Here is a 23,732-nt window from a genome sequence, read left to right on the forward strand (position 1 = left end):
AGGTGTGTGTGTGTGGCGCGGCGTGAGAGGTGTGCGCGCGTGTGTGTGTGTGCGCGCGTGGGTGGCGCGGCGTGAGAGGCGTGTGCGTGTGTGCGCGAGAGGTGTGTGTGTGGTGTGTGTGTGCGCGCGCGGGTGGCGCGGCGTGAGAGGTGTGTGTGTGGTGTGTGTGTGCGCGGGTGGCGCGGCGTGAGAGGTGTGTGTGTGTGTGTGTGTGTGTGTGTGTGTGTGTGCGCGCGTGGGTGGCGCGGCGTGAGAGTGTGTGTGTGTGCGTGTGGGTGGCGCGGCGTGAGGTGCGTGGGCGGCGTGGCGTGAGAGGTGTATGTGCGTGGGTGGCGCGGCGTGAGAGGTGTGTGTGTCACAACAATAGGCAATCAAAGTCTGCTTAAACTAATAACACACAAAGAAAATGTTACCATGTTTTTATTGAACACACCATGTAAACATTCACAGTTCAGGTGGAAAAAGTATGTGAACCCCTAGACTAATGACATCTCCAAGAGCTAATTGGAGTGAGGTGTCAGCCAACTGGAGTCCAATCAATGAGATGAGATTAGAAGTATTTGTTACAGCTGCCCTGCCCTATAAAAAACGCACACCAGTTCTAGGTTTGCTTTTCACAAAAGCTTTGTCTGATGTGAATGATGCATCGCACGAAAGAGCTCTCAGAAGACCTACGATTTAAGAACTGTTGACTTGCATAAAGCTGGAAAGGGTTATAAAAGTATCTTCAAAAGACTTGTTGTTCATCAGTCCACGGTAAGACAGATTGTCTATAAATAGAGAAAGTTCAGCACTGCTCCCACTCTCCCTAGGAGTGGCCGCCCTGTAAAGATGACTGTAAGAGCGCAGACTGCTCAATGAGGTGAAGAAGAATCCTAGAGTGTCAGCTAAAGACTTACAAAAGTCTCTGGCATATGCTAACATCCCTGTTAGCGAATCTACGATACATAAAACGCTAAACAAAAATGGATTTCATGGGAGGATACCACAGAGGTGTTTGCACCAGTTTGCACAAGAGCACCTGAATGTTCCACAGCAGTACTGGCAAAATATTCTGTGGACAGATGAAGCCAAAGTTTAGTTGTTTGGAAGAAACACACAACACTATGTGTGGAGAAAAAGAGGCACAGCACACCAACATCAAAACCTCATCCCAACTGTGAAGTATGGTGGTCAGGGCATCATGGTTTGGGGCTGCTTTGCTGCGTCAGGGCCTGGACGGATTGCTATCATCTATGACATTTTGCAGGAGAACTTAAGGCCATCTGTCCACCAGCTAAAGCTCATCAAAAGATGGGTGTTGCAACAGGACAACGACCCAAAGCATAGAAGTAAATCGACAACAGAATGGCTTAAACAGAAGAAAATATGCCTTCTGGAGTGGCCCAGTCAGAGTCCTGACCTCAACCCGATTGAGATGCTGTGGCATGACCTCAAGAAAGCGATTCACACCAGACATCCCAAGAATATTGCTGAACTGAAACAGTTCTGTAAAGAGGAATGGCCAAGAATTACTCCTGACGTGTCTGATCTGCAACTACAGGAAACGTTTGGTTGAAGTTATTGCTGCCAAAGGAGGTTCAACCAGTTATTAAATCCAAGGGTTCACATACTTTTTCCACCTGCACTGTGAATGTTTACATGGTGTGTTAACTATAAACATGGTAACATATAATAAAGTGTTATTAGTTGAAGCAGACTGTGATTGTCTATTGTTGTGACTTAGATGAAGATCAGATCACATTTTATGACCAATTTGTGCAGAAATCCATATCATTCCAAAGGGTTCACATACTTTTTTCAACTGTACATGGGGACCCGGCCCCTCCTCCTTTCAGCTCCCGCTGGCTTCCCCTACTGCAGTGTGCTGTATCGCTCTGGTGCCCGTCCAAACTAACCAATAGCAAAGCTCCTTACTGTATGGAGCTTTGCTATTAGTTATTTAAGGCACAGGCAGCATTGCAGTGCTGTCTGTGCCATTCCCTGTGCTGCAAAATGTAGAGGAAAAGTCTATTGGTCGGCACGCTTGTGTGGGGAGCGCCGTGTCGTGCATACCCAGTTTTTATTGACACACGCACGCAGGGACATGCAGCACAGGGCTTTTATTGGGGAGGGAAGATGAGTGTTGTACAGGGGCAGTGATGATGAGGGTTGTTGTACATGATATACAGAGCCGGGGAGGATGAGTGTTGTTGTACAGGACCAGTGATGATGAGGGTTGTTGTACATCATATATAGGGGCAGTGATGGTGGGGATTGTTGTACATCATATACAGGGGCAGTGATGGTGAGGATTGTTGTACATCATATACAGTGGCAGTGATGGTGAGGGTAGTTGTACATCATATACAGGGGCAGTGAAGATGAGGTTTATTGTACATTATATACACGGGCCGCTGACAGACGCTTTATACTCTGTAGTCGGTGGAGGGGGTCGTTGATAGGTAACCGTCTCCGGCCCCTGCAGATGATGGGAGGAGATTGGTCTGCCACAGTGGGAGACTCCCGGTGCCCGGTCTCAAGCCCCAGTCCGGTGCCTGGTGGACGCCGCTGTGGGAGTGTCCCGAAGACTGTGGCTGCGCCCTGGGGGAGGTTTCAGGCTACAGTTCCTCCGAGCCTTGGGCTCTCATCTTGTAACCAGGAGGGCGGCGGAGATGAGTTGGTGAGGAGCCGCAGCATCCCGGACTCAGTGCCCCGCACGGTGTAAGCAGTTTTTTTTTTTTTTTTAAATCACATCATTTTTATTGTAATAAAAAACAACAATGGAACATTGTTATAAATATAAGCATATCATGTCCCATATTTTGACATACAAAGTCAATTCCACTGATGATTATAATACAGCAGGTAACCGTACAATGATAGTGTAACCGCAACATACCCAGCCAGTAGATCCTTGGCACAGAGCCCGATCCCAGCCAGTGCCGGGTGTAAGAGGCGCCATAGAGAAGAGATTGTGCCAGGTGTACTGTCAACCAGTGCCGGTCCCGCCTACGCCAGTGGCGGTGATTGGGCGGCGCGCTGGTATGGGCGGTGTGCGTGCTGATAGGTCGCTGCGCATTTAACATCGGCACACATCGCAGGCGCAGAGGGATTTTATTATAGAGGATATGTCTTTTGATAGGATATCTTCTATATTAATTTATTTTTGGCCATGTGTATTATGTGTAGTATTTTATCTGAGCATTCTCATTGCCTTGCGACATTTAAATATCTGCAGGTTTGACCAGCAACCACCTCCGAGACGAGGCTGTTGGCGAAACATGCGTCAGGTGTGGCGGGTGAGCTCTGCCTTGTAGTACATAAGTACTTGTACATATTGGCCCAGGTTTACTAATGTGCCTGTGCCAAAATTTTGTCTAAAAAAAGTGAAGCAAAGTGGCACAATTTGGCACATCTAGGCTTGCTCGACAAGGGGGCGTGGCTTAGCACAAAGTATATGGTTCATCACAGGAAAGGGGGGTCTTAAGACACTTATTATGACACAACTCTGGTTTAAAAATCTGTCTGAGTAATCCAACTAGAGAGAAATGCATCTATCCCTGCAGCAGATTTATCGTCCAGCCTGATCCCCGGTGATAAATCTGGTGCAGCCTGTCTAAGTTTACGCCATCTATAGGATTAGTGACTCTACCCATTGTGTTTGGGCTGAATTTCTTTCTGTACTGTCCTTTGACAGTTGCAGACTCACCCTATGTGGATTTTTGTCATGTTGTTTACTCCTTTGTGTGATACGTGTGCGTTTTAACATATTTTTTAATAAAGTTTTTATTTTATTTTTTTAGTATTTGGTTTATGGCGTCCAGCACCACCTTTTGTTCTCAGTGGTATATATGTGTACTAATGCTGTTCAGTGTGATGACCTTGTGTGCATGCCTGTACCCAATGTCCTATGGTGGCACTGTAGCAGGAGAGGAGACTATATCCTCCTGTGATCCTTGCCCAATCTGTAATTGCTTTTTAACTGCCTGCATTCTTGCATGGGTGGGTCTCTGAATAGCAGTGCTGAAACAGGGGGAGCGACCCCTTTGTGGACGGTGCCCCTGGGCAGTTGCCCATTGTGCCCCCCCCCCTCCATTTCCCCCAATGCTCACCTTGCATGTGTTTAGTAAGCAAATTAATGAAGCAACAATTATGGAACCTGAAGCTTGCATAAACTAACCAATGTAGCCAATGAATATAATTATAGTACAAGTTTTCAGATGGTGTCCAAGATGCTGAATCTCCTGGACTGTTTCAGGTGACTAACCTTAATGCTTCTTTGACAGATGGAAGCAATGGAGCATTCAACCTCAAGAGCCTTTCTGGGTCTTCGAACTACAAGTTTGGAGTTCTTGCAAAAATTGTCAACTATATGAAGGTAATTCTACAACTTTTTTAATATGTTTTATTTACACAAGCCATTTTGTGGTTTGTTTATAAGCATTTTAGAAGTCAAATGTTGCACTCCCCTCATACCAATGGAGTACGGAGATCTGGAGTAGTCACTGGCTGACTCTCGCTTTGATTTCTAGGTAATATTCCAAAATTAATTGCTATTCTTCTAGTAAATAGCACAAAAAAATAATTCACTAGGGTGGGAGGTTCACTTACGCAACAAGATTATTCGTCATTGCAGCAAGTGGAGACCCAACAGCTGCTCTCTGGTATACCGATACCGGTTGGTGGCTGCAGATAGCCAAGCTGTAGACGGGTACTATTGGAGGTTTCCTAAGTTACAGTAGAGATTCCCATTGTGTTTCCCTGTTACTCCTAGGAGTTTCTCACGGTTCGAGTGTTTGGAAGGTGCAAACATTATTAATAAGATTCTGCCAGTTTCTATGTTGTGCCAATACGAGCATGCCATGCCAAGTAACTACAGTACTTGAATACCATCATATGTCACCTAAGTGATGTAAACTGCTGCCAACCTTCACTTCACGTTAAATAGCATCAGAAATGCAAATACTAGGTAACAACAATATGGTACAATACAACTGCATGTCTTTGCTGGAGCATTGCTAGCAAAAATAAGCCTGCTGACAAGCCGCATGGATTACTATAGGGGTACTTTACAGGGGTTGTCTGGGAGCTGAAGAAATGAAAGGACCACTAAACTCTGTATTCTTCTCTTAGATTGTGGCCATGACTTCCCCCGATGCTCATGCAGAGGAGTCAGGAGGTTTAGGAGGACGGGTGTAGATTTAGATGAAATAGTGGGATTCTCCTAGTTACCAATAGTACAAGATAGATTTTATAACAGTGTGAGTCCTAGTACCAGCCATAGTACATACAGTTGAGTAGATAAAAAAAAAAAAAAAAAAAAAAAAAAAAAAATATATATATATATATACAGTACAGACCAAACGTTTGGACACACCTTCTCATTCAAAGAGTTTTCTTTATTTTCATGACTATGAAAATTGTAGATTCACACTGAAGGCATCAAAACTATGAATTAACACATGTGGAATTATATACATAACAAAAAAGTGTGAAACAACTGAAAATGTCATATTCTAGGTTCTTCAAAGTAGCCACCTTTTGCTTTGATTACTGCTTTGCACACTCTTGGCATTCTCTTGATGAGCTTCAAGAGGCAGTCACCTGAAATGGTTTTCACTTCACAGGTGTGCCCTGTCAGGTTTAATAAGTGGGATTTGTTGCCTTATAAATGGGGTTTGGACCATCAGTTGCTTTGAGGAGAAGTCAGGTGGATACACAGCTGATAGTCCTACTGAATAGACTGTTAGCTGCTTTTTTCTTGCCCTAATACAAATTCTAAGTAAAGAAAAACGAGTGGCCATCATTACTTTAAGAAATAAAGGTCAGTCAGTCCGAAAAATTGGGAAAACTTTGAAAGTGTCCCCAAGTGCAGTCACATAAACCATCAAGCGCTACAAAGAAACTGGCTCACATGTGGACCGGACCGCCCCATGAAAGGAAGACCAAGAGTCACCTTTGCTGCGGAGGATAAGTTCAGCCTCAGAAAACACAGGTTAACAGAAGCTCAGATTAGAGACCATGTCAATGCCACACAGAGTTCTAGCAACAGACCCATCTCTAGAACAACTGTTAAGAGGAGACTGTGTGAATCAGGCCTTCATGGTAGAATATCTGCTAGAAAACCACTGCTAAGGACAGGCAACAAGCAGAAGAGACTTGTTTGGGCTAAAGAACACAAGGAATGGACATTAGACCAGTGGAAATCTGTGCTTTGGTCTAATGAGTCCAAATTTGAGATCTTTGGTTCCAACCACCGTGTCTTTGTGCGACGCAGAAAAGGTGAACGGATGGACTCTACATGCCTGGTTCCCACCGTGAAGCATGGAGAAGGAGGTGTGATGGTGTGGGGGTGCTTTGCTGGTGACACTGTTGGGGATTTATTCAAAATGGAAGGCATACTGAACCAGCATGGCTACCACAGCATCTTGCAGCGGCATGCTATTCCATCCGGTTTGCGTTTAGTTGGACCATCATTTATTTTTCAACAGGACAATGACCCCAAACACACCTCCAGGCTGTGTAAGGGCTATTTGACAATGAAGGAGAGTGATGGGGTGCTGCGCCAGATGACCTGGCCTCCACAGTCACCGGACCTGAACCCAATCGAGATGGTTTGGGGTGAGCTGGACCGCAGAGTGAAGGCAAAAGGGCCAACAAGTGCTAAGCATCTCTGTGAACTCCTTCAAGACTGTTGGAAGACCATTTCAGGTGACCACCTCTTGAAGCTCATCAAGAGAATGCAAAGAGTGTGCAAAGCAGTAATCAAAGCAAAAGTTGGCTACTTTGAAGAACCTAGAATATGACATATTTTCAGTTGTTTCACACTTTTTTGTTATGTATATAATTCCACATGTGTTAATTCATAGTTTTGATGCCTTCAGTGTGAATCTACAATTGTTATAGTCGTGAAAATAAAGAAAACTCTTTGAATGAGAAGGTGTGTCCAAACTTTTGGTCTGTACTGTATATCTATGCATTATAATTCCTCTCTTTCACTGCATATTTGGGCAGATTTGCCTTTCAGCAGCTTTGGAAAGCTAGGTAGCACGTGGAGGTATGGTGGAGACAAAACTATGGTTGTCCTGATATATTATAGATATGGTGTATACAGAATGTATGTACCAGTCGTGGCCTCCATTACGTCTCTGGAGAGGTGGTTACCCAGCTATCCCAGACTGCTGAGTTTCAAGTGTGCCCAGTTATGTAGAGACAAATCCCTTCATATAGCTAAACCAGCTTGCTTAATAAAGTCCTAAGCTAGCTGTGGTTCTGCCAAAGTGCCTGTTCCTAACTTTTTTCCGCAAGTTCTAAATGTAAGACAGCTTCCTTGCGGTCTTCCATTTAGACCTTTTTACTATGCCTGAAACAGGAGTAGAAAATGATAAATGAGATGGGCCTCCCAGCCCGTCCCCTCCCCTGCCAGTACCACACCAACAGTTTTAGACCTGGCGTGAGCAGGGCAAAGTCGAAGATAGCGGTGCAACTAAAATACGCCTAATCTAGGCGTATTTCAGTATAATAAATGACCCCCGATATACTTGTAATGCAGTGAAATAAGGATGATGTGCTGGTGTGTGTTCAGCCTGGTTTCTTGTAGCAATCCGGTATAATGGTATATGATGGGTGACTCCTTTTGTAAATGCAGACACGACATCAGCGTGGGGACACGTATCCACTGACATTGGAGGAAATCTTGGATGAAACACAGCATCTTGACATTGGGATAAAGCAAAAGCAATGGCTTATGTCCGAGGTAAGGATAACTAAAAATTATTATTTTTATTACTTTTTATTATAATTTACTAATTATAAAAAAAAAAAAGTTATGGGTGTTAGAATATGGTAATGCAAATATTTTTTTCCGGAAGAGACGGGTGTACGCGATGACATCATCGGCGCAGGCGCATTAAGGATGGAGCGGCCGAGCGAGTGGCCGCCTCTCAGTGCGCCTGCGCCGACTGAATACCGTTACGGCGCAGGCGCGAGATCTTGATAGCAGACAGGGCTAGCCAGAGGACGATCCCGTTCCCTGGCCCTGTCAATCAACATGCGGAGGGGGCGTCTTTAGGATAGGAGGATGCGGCTGCTACCAGCAAGTAGCCGCCCTACTTGCTGGTAGACAGGTAATTTGCATATTTTAAAAGTACATTTTTAACAGAATCTACTGAACCGAAATGATTAATTAGATTATGTATGCATAAATCGCAGTATAGGGATTAGAAGTGAAAAACAAAACAAAAAAAAAAACGGTTTAGTGGGGTGACAGAAGCCCTTTACAAGGAACCTGTCACAAAGAATATGGTGTCTGAGCTGCAGGAAATATGTTATAGAACAGGAGGAGCTGAGCACATTGATGTGTGGTTTTATGGGAAAGATTCAGTATAACTTGTGTCTTACTCATTTAAATCCCTGCTCGTTCTTTGAAGTTAAGGAGCCCTTGAATGGCTGTGTATACAGAGATAGCTGTCAATCACTGATAGGACCGTCTCCTTGACCTAAAAAAAAAAACCAGAATGAGCAGGAATTTTAGATAAATGAATAAATTTAATGTTTTACTGAATCTTTTCCCATGCTTACATTGCATTTTCATGGTGACAGGTTCCATTTAAAAGTTTTTTTTGTTTCTACAAAGCTGGGAAGCGAGCTGTGGTTTTTATTGGTGCCATTTTGGAGTGTTTACAACTTTTTATTCCGTTTTTTGAGTAGTGAGGTAGCCAAAAATGTTGTTTTTTTTTGTTGTTATTGTTGTTTCCCAGTATGGCATTCACCACATATGATAAATATATTACTACAATTCAGTATCAAAAAACGATAATTTATTGGAAACATAAATGAATTTACAAGCAATGAACGGGTGTTTTCAGTACAGTCTTTCAGTTGCTCCATACAGTGACACTACACGATTGTCATCCAACATGAATCGTTGCCATTCAATTTGTAACTTATCTGCTTATCTAAATGCGCCTGGGTTAGCTTGTGTACCTTTCATTAAGTAAAATAAATGATAACGGAGTTTAGATTTACTGCCGGTGGCTTCTAAGAACCTCATCTTTGAAGAAGAAGTTCCTGTGGGACTGCAAAGTCTCTGGACAGGCAAGGGAATGTTTCCTGATTTGCCATGCTATCTAAAAAGGAAAGAAATGTGTGGCTGGAAGCTCATGAAGAAAGACATGTAGTCTTGCAGCTCCCTGATAGTTCAGCCTAAATCTTCCTAAAATCATCATCCTTCACCTTGCAAATGGGGGGGGGAAAGGATGTCAGGGAAGACGCTTGAACACTCAGTTGGTTCCACCCTTCCTTACTACTTGACCAGAGATCTTGGAGTTTCTTCACCTTCATCCAAAGTGAAGCTACGGCACTTCCCTTCGGTCCCACATGGCTTAACTGTGGAATCTACTGATGTTGAGGCCCTTCCCCAGACCCTTCTTCAACACCTCCTGGGACCTCTCAACCGCATCTAGGACCTCGGTCATTTAGAAGCATGACTTCCTCATATGTCATCACATGCCCCTTGCTGCTCCTTAATGGGGGACTTTGCTAGATGCTGGGGCTTTGACATCCCCAGAAGCATTGAGCTCTTCAGGCCCAACTCGCCACGGTCTAGGTCTTCCTCAGCACTGATGGACCTGGATCCCCTAGTGAACTGGTGGTCCCATGTTCAGCATTTGCCTACAAAACAAAGTTTTTGGGCATTGATATGTGAAGGAAGCATGCTATTGTGAAGCAAATCGGGCTCCTGCCTATGCCTGCTTCGCTAAGCTAAGAGCTTACTCTTAGCTCAGCTAATCCTGGCATAGTACAGGGTTACAGGGTACCCATGTGCTATGCCAGCATTTAGTAAACCTCTGGGGGGCACAGGCAGGAGTATTCACTGTGCTGGGGCCCCAATAATAAAATGTCAACTCCGTACTCTGTAGACCGCTGAGCATTCAGAGGTGTAAAGAGAAGTAGATTTTAAGCGCACAGTGAAATGTGCGCTTTTAGGGAGGGAAAAGTTTAATAAAAATACAAAAAACATTAATAAACTATATTGCAAAAGGTGTTTTTAGGGCATTAGGAACAGGTTAACAAAAATGTATACAAAAGCTTAGTTAATCTTTAATTAGTTACTCTGAATATTTTTGTCAAGTTTACTATGGGCCACTAGCATAATTGTATTATGTTCTCTCCTGAGATTCTTGATAGGTTCCCCAGTAAGGTAGTCTTGTCTGTTTCACCCTTCCACTGAAGGTGCTGTGTTGCATCTACCGCTTAAAATGTTTTATTCATTAAGACAACTTCTTTACTAAGCAGAGATTTCCATAAACTGCTCTCACAATTTAGAGACAGGTCTCCTGCCCCTTTAACTGTTTCCCTATCACAGTGGTGGCGAACCTACAGCACGGGTACCAGAGGCAGCACTCGGAGCCCTCTCTGTGGGCACTCGCATCCTGGAAAAATGGTGTACCAATATGCCTTAGACTTTCCCTGCCATTCATCAGCGCAGGGCGCGCTTTAAACAGGACAGGCAGGGCACTGAATGTAGGCATGATATTATAGCAAAATGATAAAGTACATGGAAGATATACTATATTGGTATTCAGGCTAAATTGCCGTGTTGGTACTTTGCGATAAATAAGTGGGTTGCAGTTTGGGCACTCGGTCTCTAAAAGGTTCACCATCACTGCCCTGTCACACAGAGAATTCCTCAAATTAATTAATTAATTTGCATTATACGACCTTTGTTGAATAGACAGTCGTCCTGGCTGAAACTTCTTTTTCTTCTCATCTGCATCGTTCTCACACACAACGATTACATCTTTATGTCCTTGCAGTCAGCTGCTATGGGTCCTATCTCCTGGTCAGACTACACCACAGTGCTCATGTAACTTAATTTATCGACTTCTTCCCCTCTCCTCAATCGTCCCAATGAGTCACTTTCCACAGGACCTCTCACTTAGGATAAGCTTTGTCACCCTTTTGATTAATTATTTTGTGGAGAACAAACCTTTGCCTCCTCCTCTTTCAGTCTTATGGAAACTCATGTTCAGAGGTCAATGGATTTCAGAAGTCTAGGACCCAGTTTCTCACATTAGAGGGAATTTAAACTCTTGGGGTTAATGTTATAACATAATCCAACTAGATCTCTTGAAAAAGGTTATTAAGTTGAACACGTTCTCTTTAACTAAAATAATGAAGCTGACTTGCCATTTTTTTGACTCAATTAAGCCATTCTTTGTTGGCAAGTTATTTGAGAGATCAAACTACTAGTTTTAGCCCAGAGGCAATAATGGACCATCTTAAATTACTTAACTGGTCCATGACTACTATTCCTCTTCATATTGTCTACATCTGACACTGCCATTAGTTGAGGGTGCTAGAGATCATGTTCTCAATGATTATTTAGTTTCTTGTACTTAGCCAGCACTGTAATCTCAAGGCCAGGCTCACTTGAATCAGGTGGTCTCTATAGTTGAACTGTAGAAGGTAGTTATGGAGCTTCCTAGGGAATGGGGGCTCACCTGTCCTGTATGTTCCTGGCTCACACATTAATATTATAAAACATTTGGGGACATCCCATTCCCTGATTTGGCTAGGCTATTAAATGCTTTGTCTAGGAAGTTCCAAATAAGATACTTCATTCTTATAGTTATTCCCAAATTGGGAAAGTATCCCATGGAGTGCTCTAGTGACTGTCCAATTGCTGTATTTGAAGATATTTACTAAAATACTAGCAAAGTGACCGAACTGTTGGTTACCCCAGGTCTTTCATAAAGGCCCAGTTTCCATAATAGACATGTCAAGAGAGGTGACAGGTCCTCTTTAATAAAAAGTGGATGGTTTGAGGCACTTTGTACTATGTAACATTTTTATCGTGCCTCCTCGCAATAAAATGGACACTTTTAGTATTGCTTGTCACCTGTGTCTGGACTCTTGGTTCCGCCTCTTGTATATGTACATTTTTATGGGTGTTACCAATGTCTTTTGATCTACTATGTAAGGTTTTCTAATTGGTAACTGTTGGGGGGTTAGTGTGACATTGGTTTATCTGTTTGTGTATCTGTATCTCTTTCTCTGCTTTCCTTCTCTTGCTTGCCAGCAAACCTGTCTGTCTCTCTCTCTTCCCACTATTACTTCTACAGACAGACTAGGGCATTATTCACACTAACACCCACCTGACCTGCCTTACACGGTGTGAGAAGCATGCAGCTGAATAACCCAGGTGAGGCAGAGCTGCAGTCAAAAACAGTATATTTTAGTTTCTTTAGTATAACTTGGCTATTTCACGATATGCATGTAAAGTAGATTGTAAGCTCCTATTTAATGATGGTTGTTATGATTCATTCGTAACATGTATGTTTTGTAAATTTATACAGTGTGTCCCTTTAAGACTGGGTCTTCTGTACTTAAAGGGGTTCTCTGGGAATTAGAAAAATAAAAATACTTAAATATTACTTTATTATAAATATATTCCCAAATACATTTCATTAGTTATAATAGCTCGTTTTGTTTGGGGAGCAATCATTAGAAGAAATAAAATGGCCGCTGTTCTATTAAGGACAAGTTTTGTGTGTACTATCACACAGCAGGACAAGTTACTTCACAACACTGAGCTAAAGAGCTGCCTCCTCCTCCTCCTCTCTACTTTGTCAGGGATTATGGTTCTGAATACAGATAAGTTCTTCAGCTGAATCTCTGTAGGAATGGAGTTCATGAGGAGACATGAAGTACAGAGAAGAGGTGGGGATGTGGTAATAAACAGCAGCACTTGTACCAAGTCTCCATTACCACAGCCTCACATTACCACAGTCTGTCCTGTCCCTCCACTCTTTACCTCATGTCTCATCATGAACTCCATTCCTACAGAGATTCAGCTGAAGATCTTATCTGTATTCAGGATCATAATACCTGACAAGTAGAGCAGAGAGGCGGATGAGGCAGCTCTTTACCTCAGTGTTGTGAAGTAACTTGAAGTCCTGCTGTGTGCTTAGGACAGGTTTTGTCTGCACTATTAGGCCATTTTATTTCTCCTGATGAATGCCCTCCAGACACAACAAGACATAACTAATGAAAGGTATTTGAGAATATATTTATAATAAGGTAATATTTAAAGATTTTCATTTAATTAATTCCTGGAGAACCCCTTTAACCCCTTAACCACTTCAACCCCGCTAGCTGAAACCCCCTTAATGACCAGGCCACTTTTTACACTTCTGCACTACACTACTTTCACCGTTTATTGCTCGGTCATGCAACTTACCACCCAAATGAATTTTACCTTTCTTTTCTTCTCACTAATAGAGCTTTCATTTGGTGGTATTTCATTGCTGCTGACATTTTTACTTTTTTTGTTATTAATCAAAATTTAATGATTTTTTTGCAAAAAAATGAAATTTTTCACTTTCAGTTGTAAAATTTTGCAAAAAAAAACGACATCCATATATAAATTTTCGCTAAATTTATTGTTCTACATGTCTTCGATAAAAAAAAAATGTTTGGGTAAAAAAAAAAAATGGTTTGGGTAAAAGTTATAGCATTTACAAACTATGGTACAAAAATGTAAATTTCCGCTTTTTGAAGCAGCTCTGACTTTCTGAGCACCTGTCATGTTTCCTGAGGTTCTACAATGCCCAGACAGTAGAAAACCCCCACAAATGACCCCATTTCGGAAAGTAGACACCCTAAGGTATTCACTGATGGGCATAGTGAGTTCATAGAACTTTTTATTTTTTGTCACAAGTTAGCGGAATTTATTTTTTTATTACAAAGTCTTATATTCCACTAACTTGTGACAAAAAATAAAAACTTCCATGAACTCACTATGCCCATCACAAAATACCTTGGGGTGTCTTCTTTCCAAAATGGGGTCACTTGTGGGGTAGTTATACTGCCCTGGCATTCTAGGGGCCCAGATGTGTGAGAAGAAGTTTGCAATCAAAATCTGTAAAAAATGACCGGTGAAATCCGAAAGGTGCACTTTGGAATGTGTGCCCCTTTGCCCACCTAGGCTGCAAACAAGTGTCACACATCTGGTATCGCCGTACTCAGGAGAAGTTGGGGAATGTGTTTTGGGGTGTCATTTTACATATACCCATGCTGGGTGAGATAAATATCTTGGTCAAATGCCAACTTTGTATAAAAAAATGGGAAAAGTTGTCTTTTGCCGAGATATTTCTCTCACTCAGCATGGGTATATGGAAAATGACACCCCAAAACACATTCCCCAACTTCTCCTGAGTACGGCGATACCAGATGTGTGACACTTTTTTGCAGCCAAGGTGGGCAAAGGGGCACATATTCCAAAGTGCACCTTTCGGATTTCGCAGGCCATTTTTTACACATTTTGATTGCAAGGTACTTCTCACGCATTTGGGCCCCTAGAATGCCAGGGCAGTATAACTACGCCACAAGTGACCCCATTTTGGAAAGAAGACACCCCAAGGTATTCCGTGAGGGGCATGGCGAGTTCCTAGAATTTTTTATTTTTTGTCACAAGTTAGCGGAAAATGATGATTTTTATTATTATTTTTTTTTTCTTACAAAGTCTCATATTCCACTAACTTGTGACAAAAAATAAAAACTTCCATGAACTCACTATGCCCATCACAAAATACCTTGGGGTGTCTTCTTTCCAAAATGGGGTCACTTGTGGGGTAGTTATACTGCCCTGGCATTCTAGGGGCCCAAATGCGTGAGAAGTACTTTGCAATCAAAATGTGTAAAAAATGGCCTGCGAAATCCGAAAGGTGCACTTTGGAATATGTGCCCCTTTGCCCACCTTGGCTGCAAAAAAGTGTCACACATGTGGTATCGCCATACTCAGGAGAAGTTTGGGAATGTGTTTTGGGGTGTCATTTTACATATACCCATGCTGGGTGAGAGAAATATCTTGGCAAAAGACAACTTTTCCCATTTTTTTATACAAAGTTGGCATTTGACCAAGATATTTATCTCACCCAGCATGGGTATATGTAAAATGACACCCCAAAACACATTCCCCAACTTCTCCTGAGTACGGCGATACCAGATGTGTGACACTTTTTTGCAGACTAGATGCGCAAAGGGGCCCAAATTCCTTTTAGGAGGGAATTTTTAGACATTAGGATCCCAGACTTCTTCTCACACTTTAGGGCCCCTAAAAAGCCAGGGCAGTATAAATACCCCACATGTGACCCCATTTTGGAAAGAAGACGCCCCAATGTATTCAATGAGGGGCATGGCAAGTTCATAGAAATATTTTTTTTTTTGCATAAGTTAGCGGAAATTGATTTTTTTTATTTATTTTTTTCTCACAAAGTCTCACTTTCCGCTAACTTGGGACAAAAATTTCAATCTTTCATGGACTCAATATGCCCCTCACGGAATACCTTGGGGTGTCTTCTTTCCGAAATGGGGTCACATGTGGGATATTTATACTGCCCTGGCTTTTTAGGGGCCCTAAAGCGTGAGAAGAAGTCTGGAATATAAATGTCTAAAAATCTTTACGCATTTGGATTCCGTGAGGGGTATGGTGAGTTCATGTGAGATTTTATTTTTTGACACAAGTTAGTGGAATATGAGACTTTGTAAGAAAAAACAAACAAAAAAAAATAAAAAATATTTCCGCTAACTTGTGCCAAAAAAATGTCTGAATGGAGCCTTACAGGGGGGGTGATCAATGACAGGGGGGTGATCAATGACAGGGGGGTGATCACCCCTATACACTCCCTGATCACCCCCCTGTCATTGATCACCCCCCTGTCATTGATCACCCCCCTGTAAGGCTCCATTCAGACGTCCGTATGATTTTTACGGATCCACGGATACATGAATCGGATCCGCAAAACACATACGGACGTCTGAATGGAGCCTTACAGGGGGGGTGATCAATGACAGGGGGGTGATCAATGACAGGGGGGTGATCACCCATATACACTCCCTGATCACCCCCCTGTCATTGATCACCCCCCCTGTAAGGCTCCATTCAGACGTCCGTATGATTTTTACGGATCCACAGATACATGAATCGGACATACGGACGTCTGAATGGAGCCTTACAGGGGGGTGATCAATGACAGGGGGGTGATCAATGACAGGGGGGTGATCAGGGAGTGTATATGGGTGATCACCCCCCTGTAAGGCTCCATTCAGACGTCCGTATGATTTTTACGGATCCATGGATACATGGATCGGATCCGCAAAACACATGCGGACGTCTGAATGGAGCCTTACAGGGGGCTGATCAATGACAGGGGGTGATCAGGGAGTGTATATGGGTGATCACCCCTCTGTCATTGATCACCCCCCTGTAAGGCTCCATTCAGACGTCCGCATGTGTTTTGCGGATCCGATCCATGTATCCGTGGATCCGTAAAAATCATACGGACGTCTGAATGGAGCCTTACAGGGGGGTGATCAATGACAGGGGGGTGATCAGGGAGTCTGTATGGGGTGATCAGTGGTTCATAAAGGGTTAATAAGTGACGGGGGGGGGGGGTGTAGTGTAGTGTAGTGTAGTGGTGTTTGGTGCTACTTTACTGAGCTGCCTGTGTCCTCTGGTGGTCGATCCAAACAAAAGGGACCACCAGAGGACCAGGTAGCAGGTATATTAGACGCTGTTATCAAAACAGCGTCTAATATACCTGTTAGGGGTTAAAAAAATCACATCTCCAGCCTGCCAGCGAGCGATCGCCGCTGGCAGGCTGGAGAACCACTCGCTTACCCTCCGTTCCTGTGAGCGCGCGCGCCTGTGTGCGCGCGTTCACAGGAAATCTCGGCTCTCGCGGGAGGACGCGTATATGCGTCCACCCAGAAGAGCAGGGCCGCCGCCAGGACGCAATCCTGCGTACGGCGGTCCTGAGGAGGTTAAGGACGCAGGGCGTACCGGTACGCCCTATTTCCCGAGTCCTTAAGGACTCAGGACGTAACGGTACGCCCTAACTTTAAATGCAGATTCCGGCGCCGCGGGGGTTAATGGGAATGGGATGCCGGCTGAAATCATTCAGCCGGCATCCTGTGACAACGCCAGGGGGGGTCATATGACCCCCCCCTATCGGCGATCGCCGCAAACCGCAGGTCAATTCAGACCTGCGGTTTGCTGCGCTTTTTGCAGTTTCTGATCCCCGCGGATCAGAAACTTTGTGTCGCTCAAACATAGATTTTACCCCCCCCCCCCTGCACCCCTGCATGATTTTTTGCCGGCGGGTGGGGGCGGTGCGGGAGGCGGGCGGTGCGGCAGGCGGGATCGCGATCCCCCGCCCGCCTCCCCTTGAAAATTCGTTGGTGGACAGTGGGTATACCAGGGTGCCAGCACATTGCTGATACCCTGGTATAAACGGCTGACATCGGTGATGCGATGTCAGCCGTTTAACCCTTTCCATACAGCGGTCCGTACGGACCTCTGTATGGAAAAAGTTAACAGTAAGGGGGAGCTCCCTCCCTCTCCCATCGGGGGGCTGCAGTGCCTTTGCAGCCCCCCGATGGAGAGGGATAGAGCCCCCAGAGAGCCCCCCTCCTTACCCTTCCCCGTCTGCGAAGTTCTGACCTGTACTGAGCAGACGGGGAAGGTTCCCATGGCAACAGGACGCCGTCTCAGGCATTCTGCTGTCCATGGTGCTGAACAGATCTGTGCTGAAGGCAGAGATCTGTTCAGACAAAGTGTAAGTAAAATACAGTACAGTACAATATATATTGTACTGTACTGTATTATACAGACATCAGACCCACTGGATCTTCAAGAACCAAGTGGGTCTGGGTCCAAAAAAAAGTGAAAAAAAAAAGTAAAAATCAAAAAACACATTTATCACTGATTAAAAATGAAAAAAATAAATTTCCCTACACATGTTTGGTATCGCCGCGTCCGTAACGACCTGATCTATAAAACGGTCATGTTACTTTCCCCGCACGGTGAACGCCATAAAAATAAAAAAATAAAAACGATTAGGAAATTTTGCTCACCTTACTTCCCAAAAAAGGTAATAAAAGTGATCAAAAAAGTCGCATGTACGCCAAAATAGTACCAATCAAACCGTCATCTCATCCCGCAAAAATCATACCCTACCCAAGATAATCGCCCAAAAACTGAAAAAACTATGGCTCTCAGACTATGGAAACACTAAAACATGATTTTTTTTGTTTCAAAAATGAAATCATTGTGTAAAACTTAAATAAATAAAAAAAGTATACATATTAGGTATCTCCGCGTCCGTATCGACCGGCTCTATAAAAATATCACATGACCTAACCCCTCAGGTGACCACCGTAAAAAAAAAAATAAAACGGTGTAAAAAAAGCCATTTTTTGTCATCTTACGTCACAATAAAGTGTAATAGCAAGCGATCAAAAAGTCATGTGCACCCCAAAATAGTGCCAATCAAACCGTCATCTCATCCCGCAAAAAATGAGACCCTACTTAAGATAATCGCCCAAAAACTGAAAAAACTATGGCTCTTAGACTATGGAGACACTAAAACATTTTTTTTGTTTTAAAAATGAAATCATTGTGTAAAACTTACATAAATAAAAAAAATTGTATACATATTAGGTATCGCCGCGTCCGTGACAACCTGCTCTATAAATTACCACATGATCTAACCTGTCAGATGAATGTTGTAAATAACAAAAAAAAACGTGCCAAAAAATCTATTTCTTGTTACCTTGCCGCACAAAAAAGTGTAATATAGAGCAACCAAAAATCATATGTACCCTAAACTAGTACCAACAAAACTGCCACCCTATCCCGTAGTTTCTAAAATGGGGTCACTTTTTTGGAGTTTCTACTCTGGGGGTGCATCAGGGGGGCTTCAAATGGGACATGGTGTCAAAAAAAACAGTCCAGCAAAATCTGCCTTACAAAAACCGTATGGCATTCCTTTCCTTCTGCGCCCTGCCGTGTGCCCGTACAGCGGTTTACGACCACATATGGGGTGTTTCTGTAAACTACAGAATCAGGGCCATAAATAATGAGTTTTGTTTGGCTGTTAACCCTTGCTTTGTAATTGGAAAAAAAATATTAAAATGGAAAATCTGCCAAAAAAGTGAAATTTTGAAATTATATCTCTATTTTCCATTAAATCTTGTGCAACACCTAAAGGGTTAACAAAGTTTGTAAAATCAGTTTTGAATACCTTGAGGGGTGTAGTTTCTTAGATGGGGTCACTTTTATGGAGTTTCTACTCTAGGGGTGCATCAGGGGGGCTTCAAATGGGACATGGTGTCAAAAAACCAGTCCAGCAAAATCTGGCTTCCAAAAACCATACGGCACACCTTTCCTCTACGCCCTACTGTGTGCCCGTACAGTAGTTTACGGCCACATATGGGGTGTTTCTGTAAACGGCAGAGTCAGGGCAATAAAGATACAGTCTTGTTTGGCTGTTAACCCTTGCTTTGTTGGTGGAAAAAATGGGTTAAAATGGAAAATTAGGCAAAAAAATGAAATTCTCAAATTTCATCCCCATTTGCCAATAACTCTTGTGCAACACCTAAAGGGTTAACGAAGTTTGTAAAATCAGTTTTGAATACCTTGAGGGGTGTAGTTTATAGAATGGGGTCATTTTTGGGCGGTTTCTATTATGTAAGCCTCGCAAAGTGACTTCAGACCTGTAGTGGTCCCTAAAAATTGGGTTTTTGTAAGTTTCTGAAAAATTTCAAGATTTGCTTCTAAACTTCTAAGCCTTGTAACATCCCCAAAAAATAAAATATAATTCCCAAAATGCTACAAACATGAAGTAGACATATGGGGAATGTAAAGTCATCACAATTTTTGGGGGTATTACTATGAATTACAGAAGTAGAGAAACTGAAACTTTGAAATTTGCAAATTTTTAAATTTTTTGGGTAAATATGGTCTTTTTTTATGCAAAAAAAATTACTTTTTGGACCCAATTTTAGCAGTGTCGTGAAGTGCAATATGTGACGAAAAAACAATCTCAGAACGGCCTGGGTAAGTCAAAGGTTTTTAAAGTTATCAGCACTTAAAGTGACACTGGTCAGATTTGCAAAAAATGGCCAAGTCCTTAAGGTGAAATAGGGCTGAGTCCTTAAGGGGTTAAGGACACGGCCATACTTCACCTTAAGGACCAGGCAATTTTTTGCAAATCTGACCAGTGTCACTTTGTGTGAATTGGTCCATCCACAGATGTCTCTGATTTTATAATTAAGTTTGGGATATATATTGTGCTTGTTTGCTTTAATTGATATGCCCCTTGAGAAAGCAGGAGCGAAACGTACGTCAGGGTGTGCTGACGGCTGACCGGAGGTTGGATCCCCGGTTATTACCATTATCCAGGTATTGTCTGTTCATTATTTCAGTATATTGGAGCCTGTATGCCCACTTTAGGTTATCTGCTGTGAGGGCAGTTTATAAGGCTTTTCTCTGATAGATCAGACATTCCTCTGAATTATATTGGTATATGAATAAAGCACTCTTGGTTTTTACTAGGTGCCTAGTTTAATTTAACCTTCTGGGATCTTTTTTCCGTTGCCGGTCAGCATGTGAGCTGCCGTTTGCTACATCACCTGTATTGCTGCTTGATATTTAAATCTATTGTCTTTATATGGTCTTGTTATTACGTGTATGTAATTATTCAATAACATTTTGTATTTTGTGTATGTATAGGTATCCCGTGTGGATTATGTTTTTTTTATTTATTTATTTTTTACTTATCCAGGCCATTCTGATCCATGACGGTGTTAAAATGGAGTAAAAAAATATTAATTTTTATTTAGAAAAAAAAACAAATTTACAATTTTTTTTTAAAATTAGCAAATTTCGATTTCTCTACTTTTATAATAGATAGTAATACCTCCAAAAATAGTTATTAATTTACATTCCCCATATGTCTACTTCATGATCATTTTGGGAATGCCATTTTATTTTTTGGGGACGTTACAAGGCTTAGAAGTTTAGAAGCAAATCTTGAAATGTTTCAGAACATTTCTAAAACCCACTTTTTCAGGACCAGTTCAGGTCTGAAGTCACTTTGTGAGACTTGCATAATAGAAACCATCCAAAAATGACCCCATTTTACAATCTACACCCCTCAAGGTATACAAAACTGATTTTACAAACTTTGTTAACCCTTTAGGTGTTCCACAAGAATTAATGGAAAGTAGAGATAAAATTTCACTTTTTTGGCAGATTTTTCATTTGAATTAATTTTTTCCAGTTACAAAGCAAGTGTTAACAGTCAAACAAAACTCAATATTTATGGACCTGATTCTATAGTTTACAGAAACACCCCATATGTGGTCGTAAACTGCTGTACGGGCACACGGCAGGGCGCAGAAGGAAAGGAATGCCATACGGTTTTTGGAAGGCAGATTTTTCTGGACTGGTTTTTTGACACCATGTCCCATTTGATGCCCCCCTGATGCACCCCTAGAGTAGAAACTCCAAAAAAGTTACCCCATTTTGGAAACTACGGGATAGAGTGGCAGTTTTGTTGGTACTATTTTAAGGTACATATGATTTTTGGTTTCTCTATATTACACTTTTTGTGAGGCAAGGTAACAAGAAATGGCTGTTTTGGCACCGTTTTTATTTTTTGTTATTTACAACATTCATCTGACAGGTTAGATCATGTGGTATTTTTATAGAGCAGGTTGTCACGGACGCGACAATACCAATAATTTGAAAAAAAATGATTCTTTAGTGTCTCTACATTCTGAAAGCCATAGTTTTATTTATTTTTTGGGCGACTGTCTTGTGTAGGGGCTCATTTTTGGGGGGATGAGATGACTGGTACTATTTTGGGGTGCGTATGACTTTTTGATTACTTGCTATTACACTTTTTGTGATGTAAGGTGACAAATAATGGCATTTTTTACACTTTATTTTGGATTTTTTTTACGGTGTTCACCTGAGGGGTTAGGTAATGTGATATTTTTATAGAGCAGTTTCTTATGGACGCAGCGATGCCTAATATGTATACTTTTTTTATTTACTTAAGTTTTACACAATACCAGCATTTTTGAAAAAAAAAAATATGTTTTAGTGTCTCCATAGTTTTTTTTATTTTTTGGGCGATTGTCTTAGGTAGGGGCTCATTTTTTGCGGGATGAGGTGACAGTAGATTGGTACTATTTTGGGGGGCATATGCCTTTTTGATCACTTGGTGTTGCACTTTTTGTGATGTAAGGTGGTAAAAATTGAATCTTTTTTTACATAATTTTTTTTTTTTTATGGCATTTATCGGACAGGGTAGATCATGTGATATATTTATAGAGCCGGTCATTGCGGACGTGGAGATACCCAATATGTGTGTTTTCTTTTTTTTCCTGTTTTTTTATTATAAAATAAGGGGAAAGGGGCGTTTTTTTTTTTGTTTTGTTTTTTTACTTTATTTCTGATCATCACTCTTTTGGGGGTCTGATCCCCTGTGCAATGCATTACTGTACATTTGTATTGTAATGCGTTGCCTGTTTGTGTACTACAGTGAGTAGTACACAAACAGCCCGCATTCGGCTGCCTTCTGAGACATCGAGTCCCCGCCACAGCAGCGCGGGGACTCTATGCTCTCCCTCAAACACAAACCATCGCCGATACGGGGGGGGGGGGGGGGGGGGGAGGGTTTTTTTTTTCACAATGATTTAAGCAGGCACCTTGTACCAATCACTGCCTGCCGCGCGGCGGTGATCGGAAATACACGGCGTACAGGTATGCCCTGTTTCCTTAAGAGGTTGAAGAGTATCTGTCAGCAGATTTGTACCTATGATACTGACTGTCCTTTTTTAGGAGAGCATGGCAGCTGAAGGCATCTGTGTTAGTCCCATGCTCATATGTGTCCGCGTAGCTGAGAAAGTTTAAATATATGCAAATGAGCCTCTAGTAATGACTGCGTTACTGTTACACCTAGAGGCTCTGCTCTCTGCAACTGCTGCACCCTTTGCCAGGGTCAGGTGTGATGACATTTACACTGCCCTTTTAATCAGAGGTGCAGAGGGGGAGGCAGTTGCAGAGAGAGCAGAGCCTCTAGGTGTAATGGCAATGCTTATTTGCATATTTTAACCACTTAAGGACCACAGGTTTATACCCCCCTAGTGACCAGGCCCTTTTTTACAAATCGGCACTTCACAACTTTAACGGTTTATTGCTCGGTCATGCAACTTGGCACCCAAATTAATTTTACCTCCTTTTCTTCTCACAAATACAGCTTTATTTTGGTGGTATTTGATTGCTGCTGAGATTTTTCGTTTTTCTTATACTAATCAAAATAGACCGCAATTTTCTCCAAAAAAGTGTGTTTTAACTTTTTCTTTTTTGTTCAAATATAATTATATTTCTATACAAGTTTGTCTCAGAATTTATTGTGCTACATGTCTTTGATAAAAAAAATCCAATAAGTGTATATTTATTGGTTTGCGCAAAAGTTATAGCGTTTACAAACTATGGTACAAAAATGCGAATTTCCGCATTTTGAAGCAGCTCTGACTTTCTGAGCACCTGTCATGTTTCTTGAGGTGCTAGAATGCCAGGATAGTATAAATACCCCCCAAATGACCCCATTTTAGAAAGAAGACACCCCAAAGTATTCGCGGAGGGGCATGGTGAGTTCATGTATGATTTAATTTTTTTCCCAAGTTAGCGGAAAATGACACTTTCTGAGTAAAAAAAATTATAATAAAGTTTCCATTTCTGCTAACTTCTGGCAAAAAAAAATAAAAAATCTCCCACGGACTCACTATGCCCCTCAGTGAATACCTTGGGGTGTCTACTTTCCGAAATGGGGTCGTTTGTGGGGTGTGTTTACTGTTCTGGCATTTTGGGCGGGGCTAAATTGTGAGCAATC

The 23,732-nt window shown here is 42.2% G+C and overlaps 1 protein-coding gene across 2 annotated transcripts in view; it reads left to right on the forward strand.

Annotated features, from left to right (window-relative positions):
• The window catches only part of GTF2E2 (general transcription factor IIE subunit 2), an 86,883-nt gene that overhangs the window by 30,136 nt on the left and 33,015 nt on the right, over positions 1-23,732 (forward strand). For both annotated transcript variants that reach the window (XM_044278621.1, XM_044278612.1), the window contains exons 3-4: positions 4,269-4,360; positions 7,631-7,738. In XM_044278621.1, the coding sequence (XP_044134556.1) occupies positions 4,269-4,360; positions 7,631-7,738 (200 nt within the window). The remainder of the gene's footprint in view (positions 1-4,268; positions 4,361-7,630; positions 7,739-23,732) is intronic.

The sequence above is a fragment of the Bufo gargarizans genome, chromosome 1 (assembly GCF_014858855.1).
Source record: "Bufo gargarizans isolate SCDJY-AF-19 chromosome 1, ASM1485885v1, whole genome shotgun sequence".
NCBI lineage: Eukaryota > Metazoa > Chordata > Amphibia > Anura > Bufonidae > Bufo > Bufo gargarizans.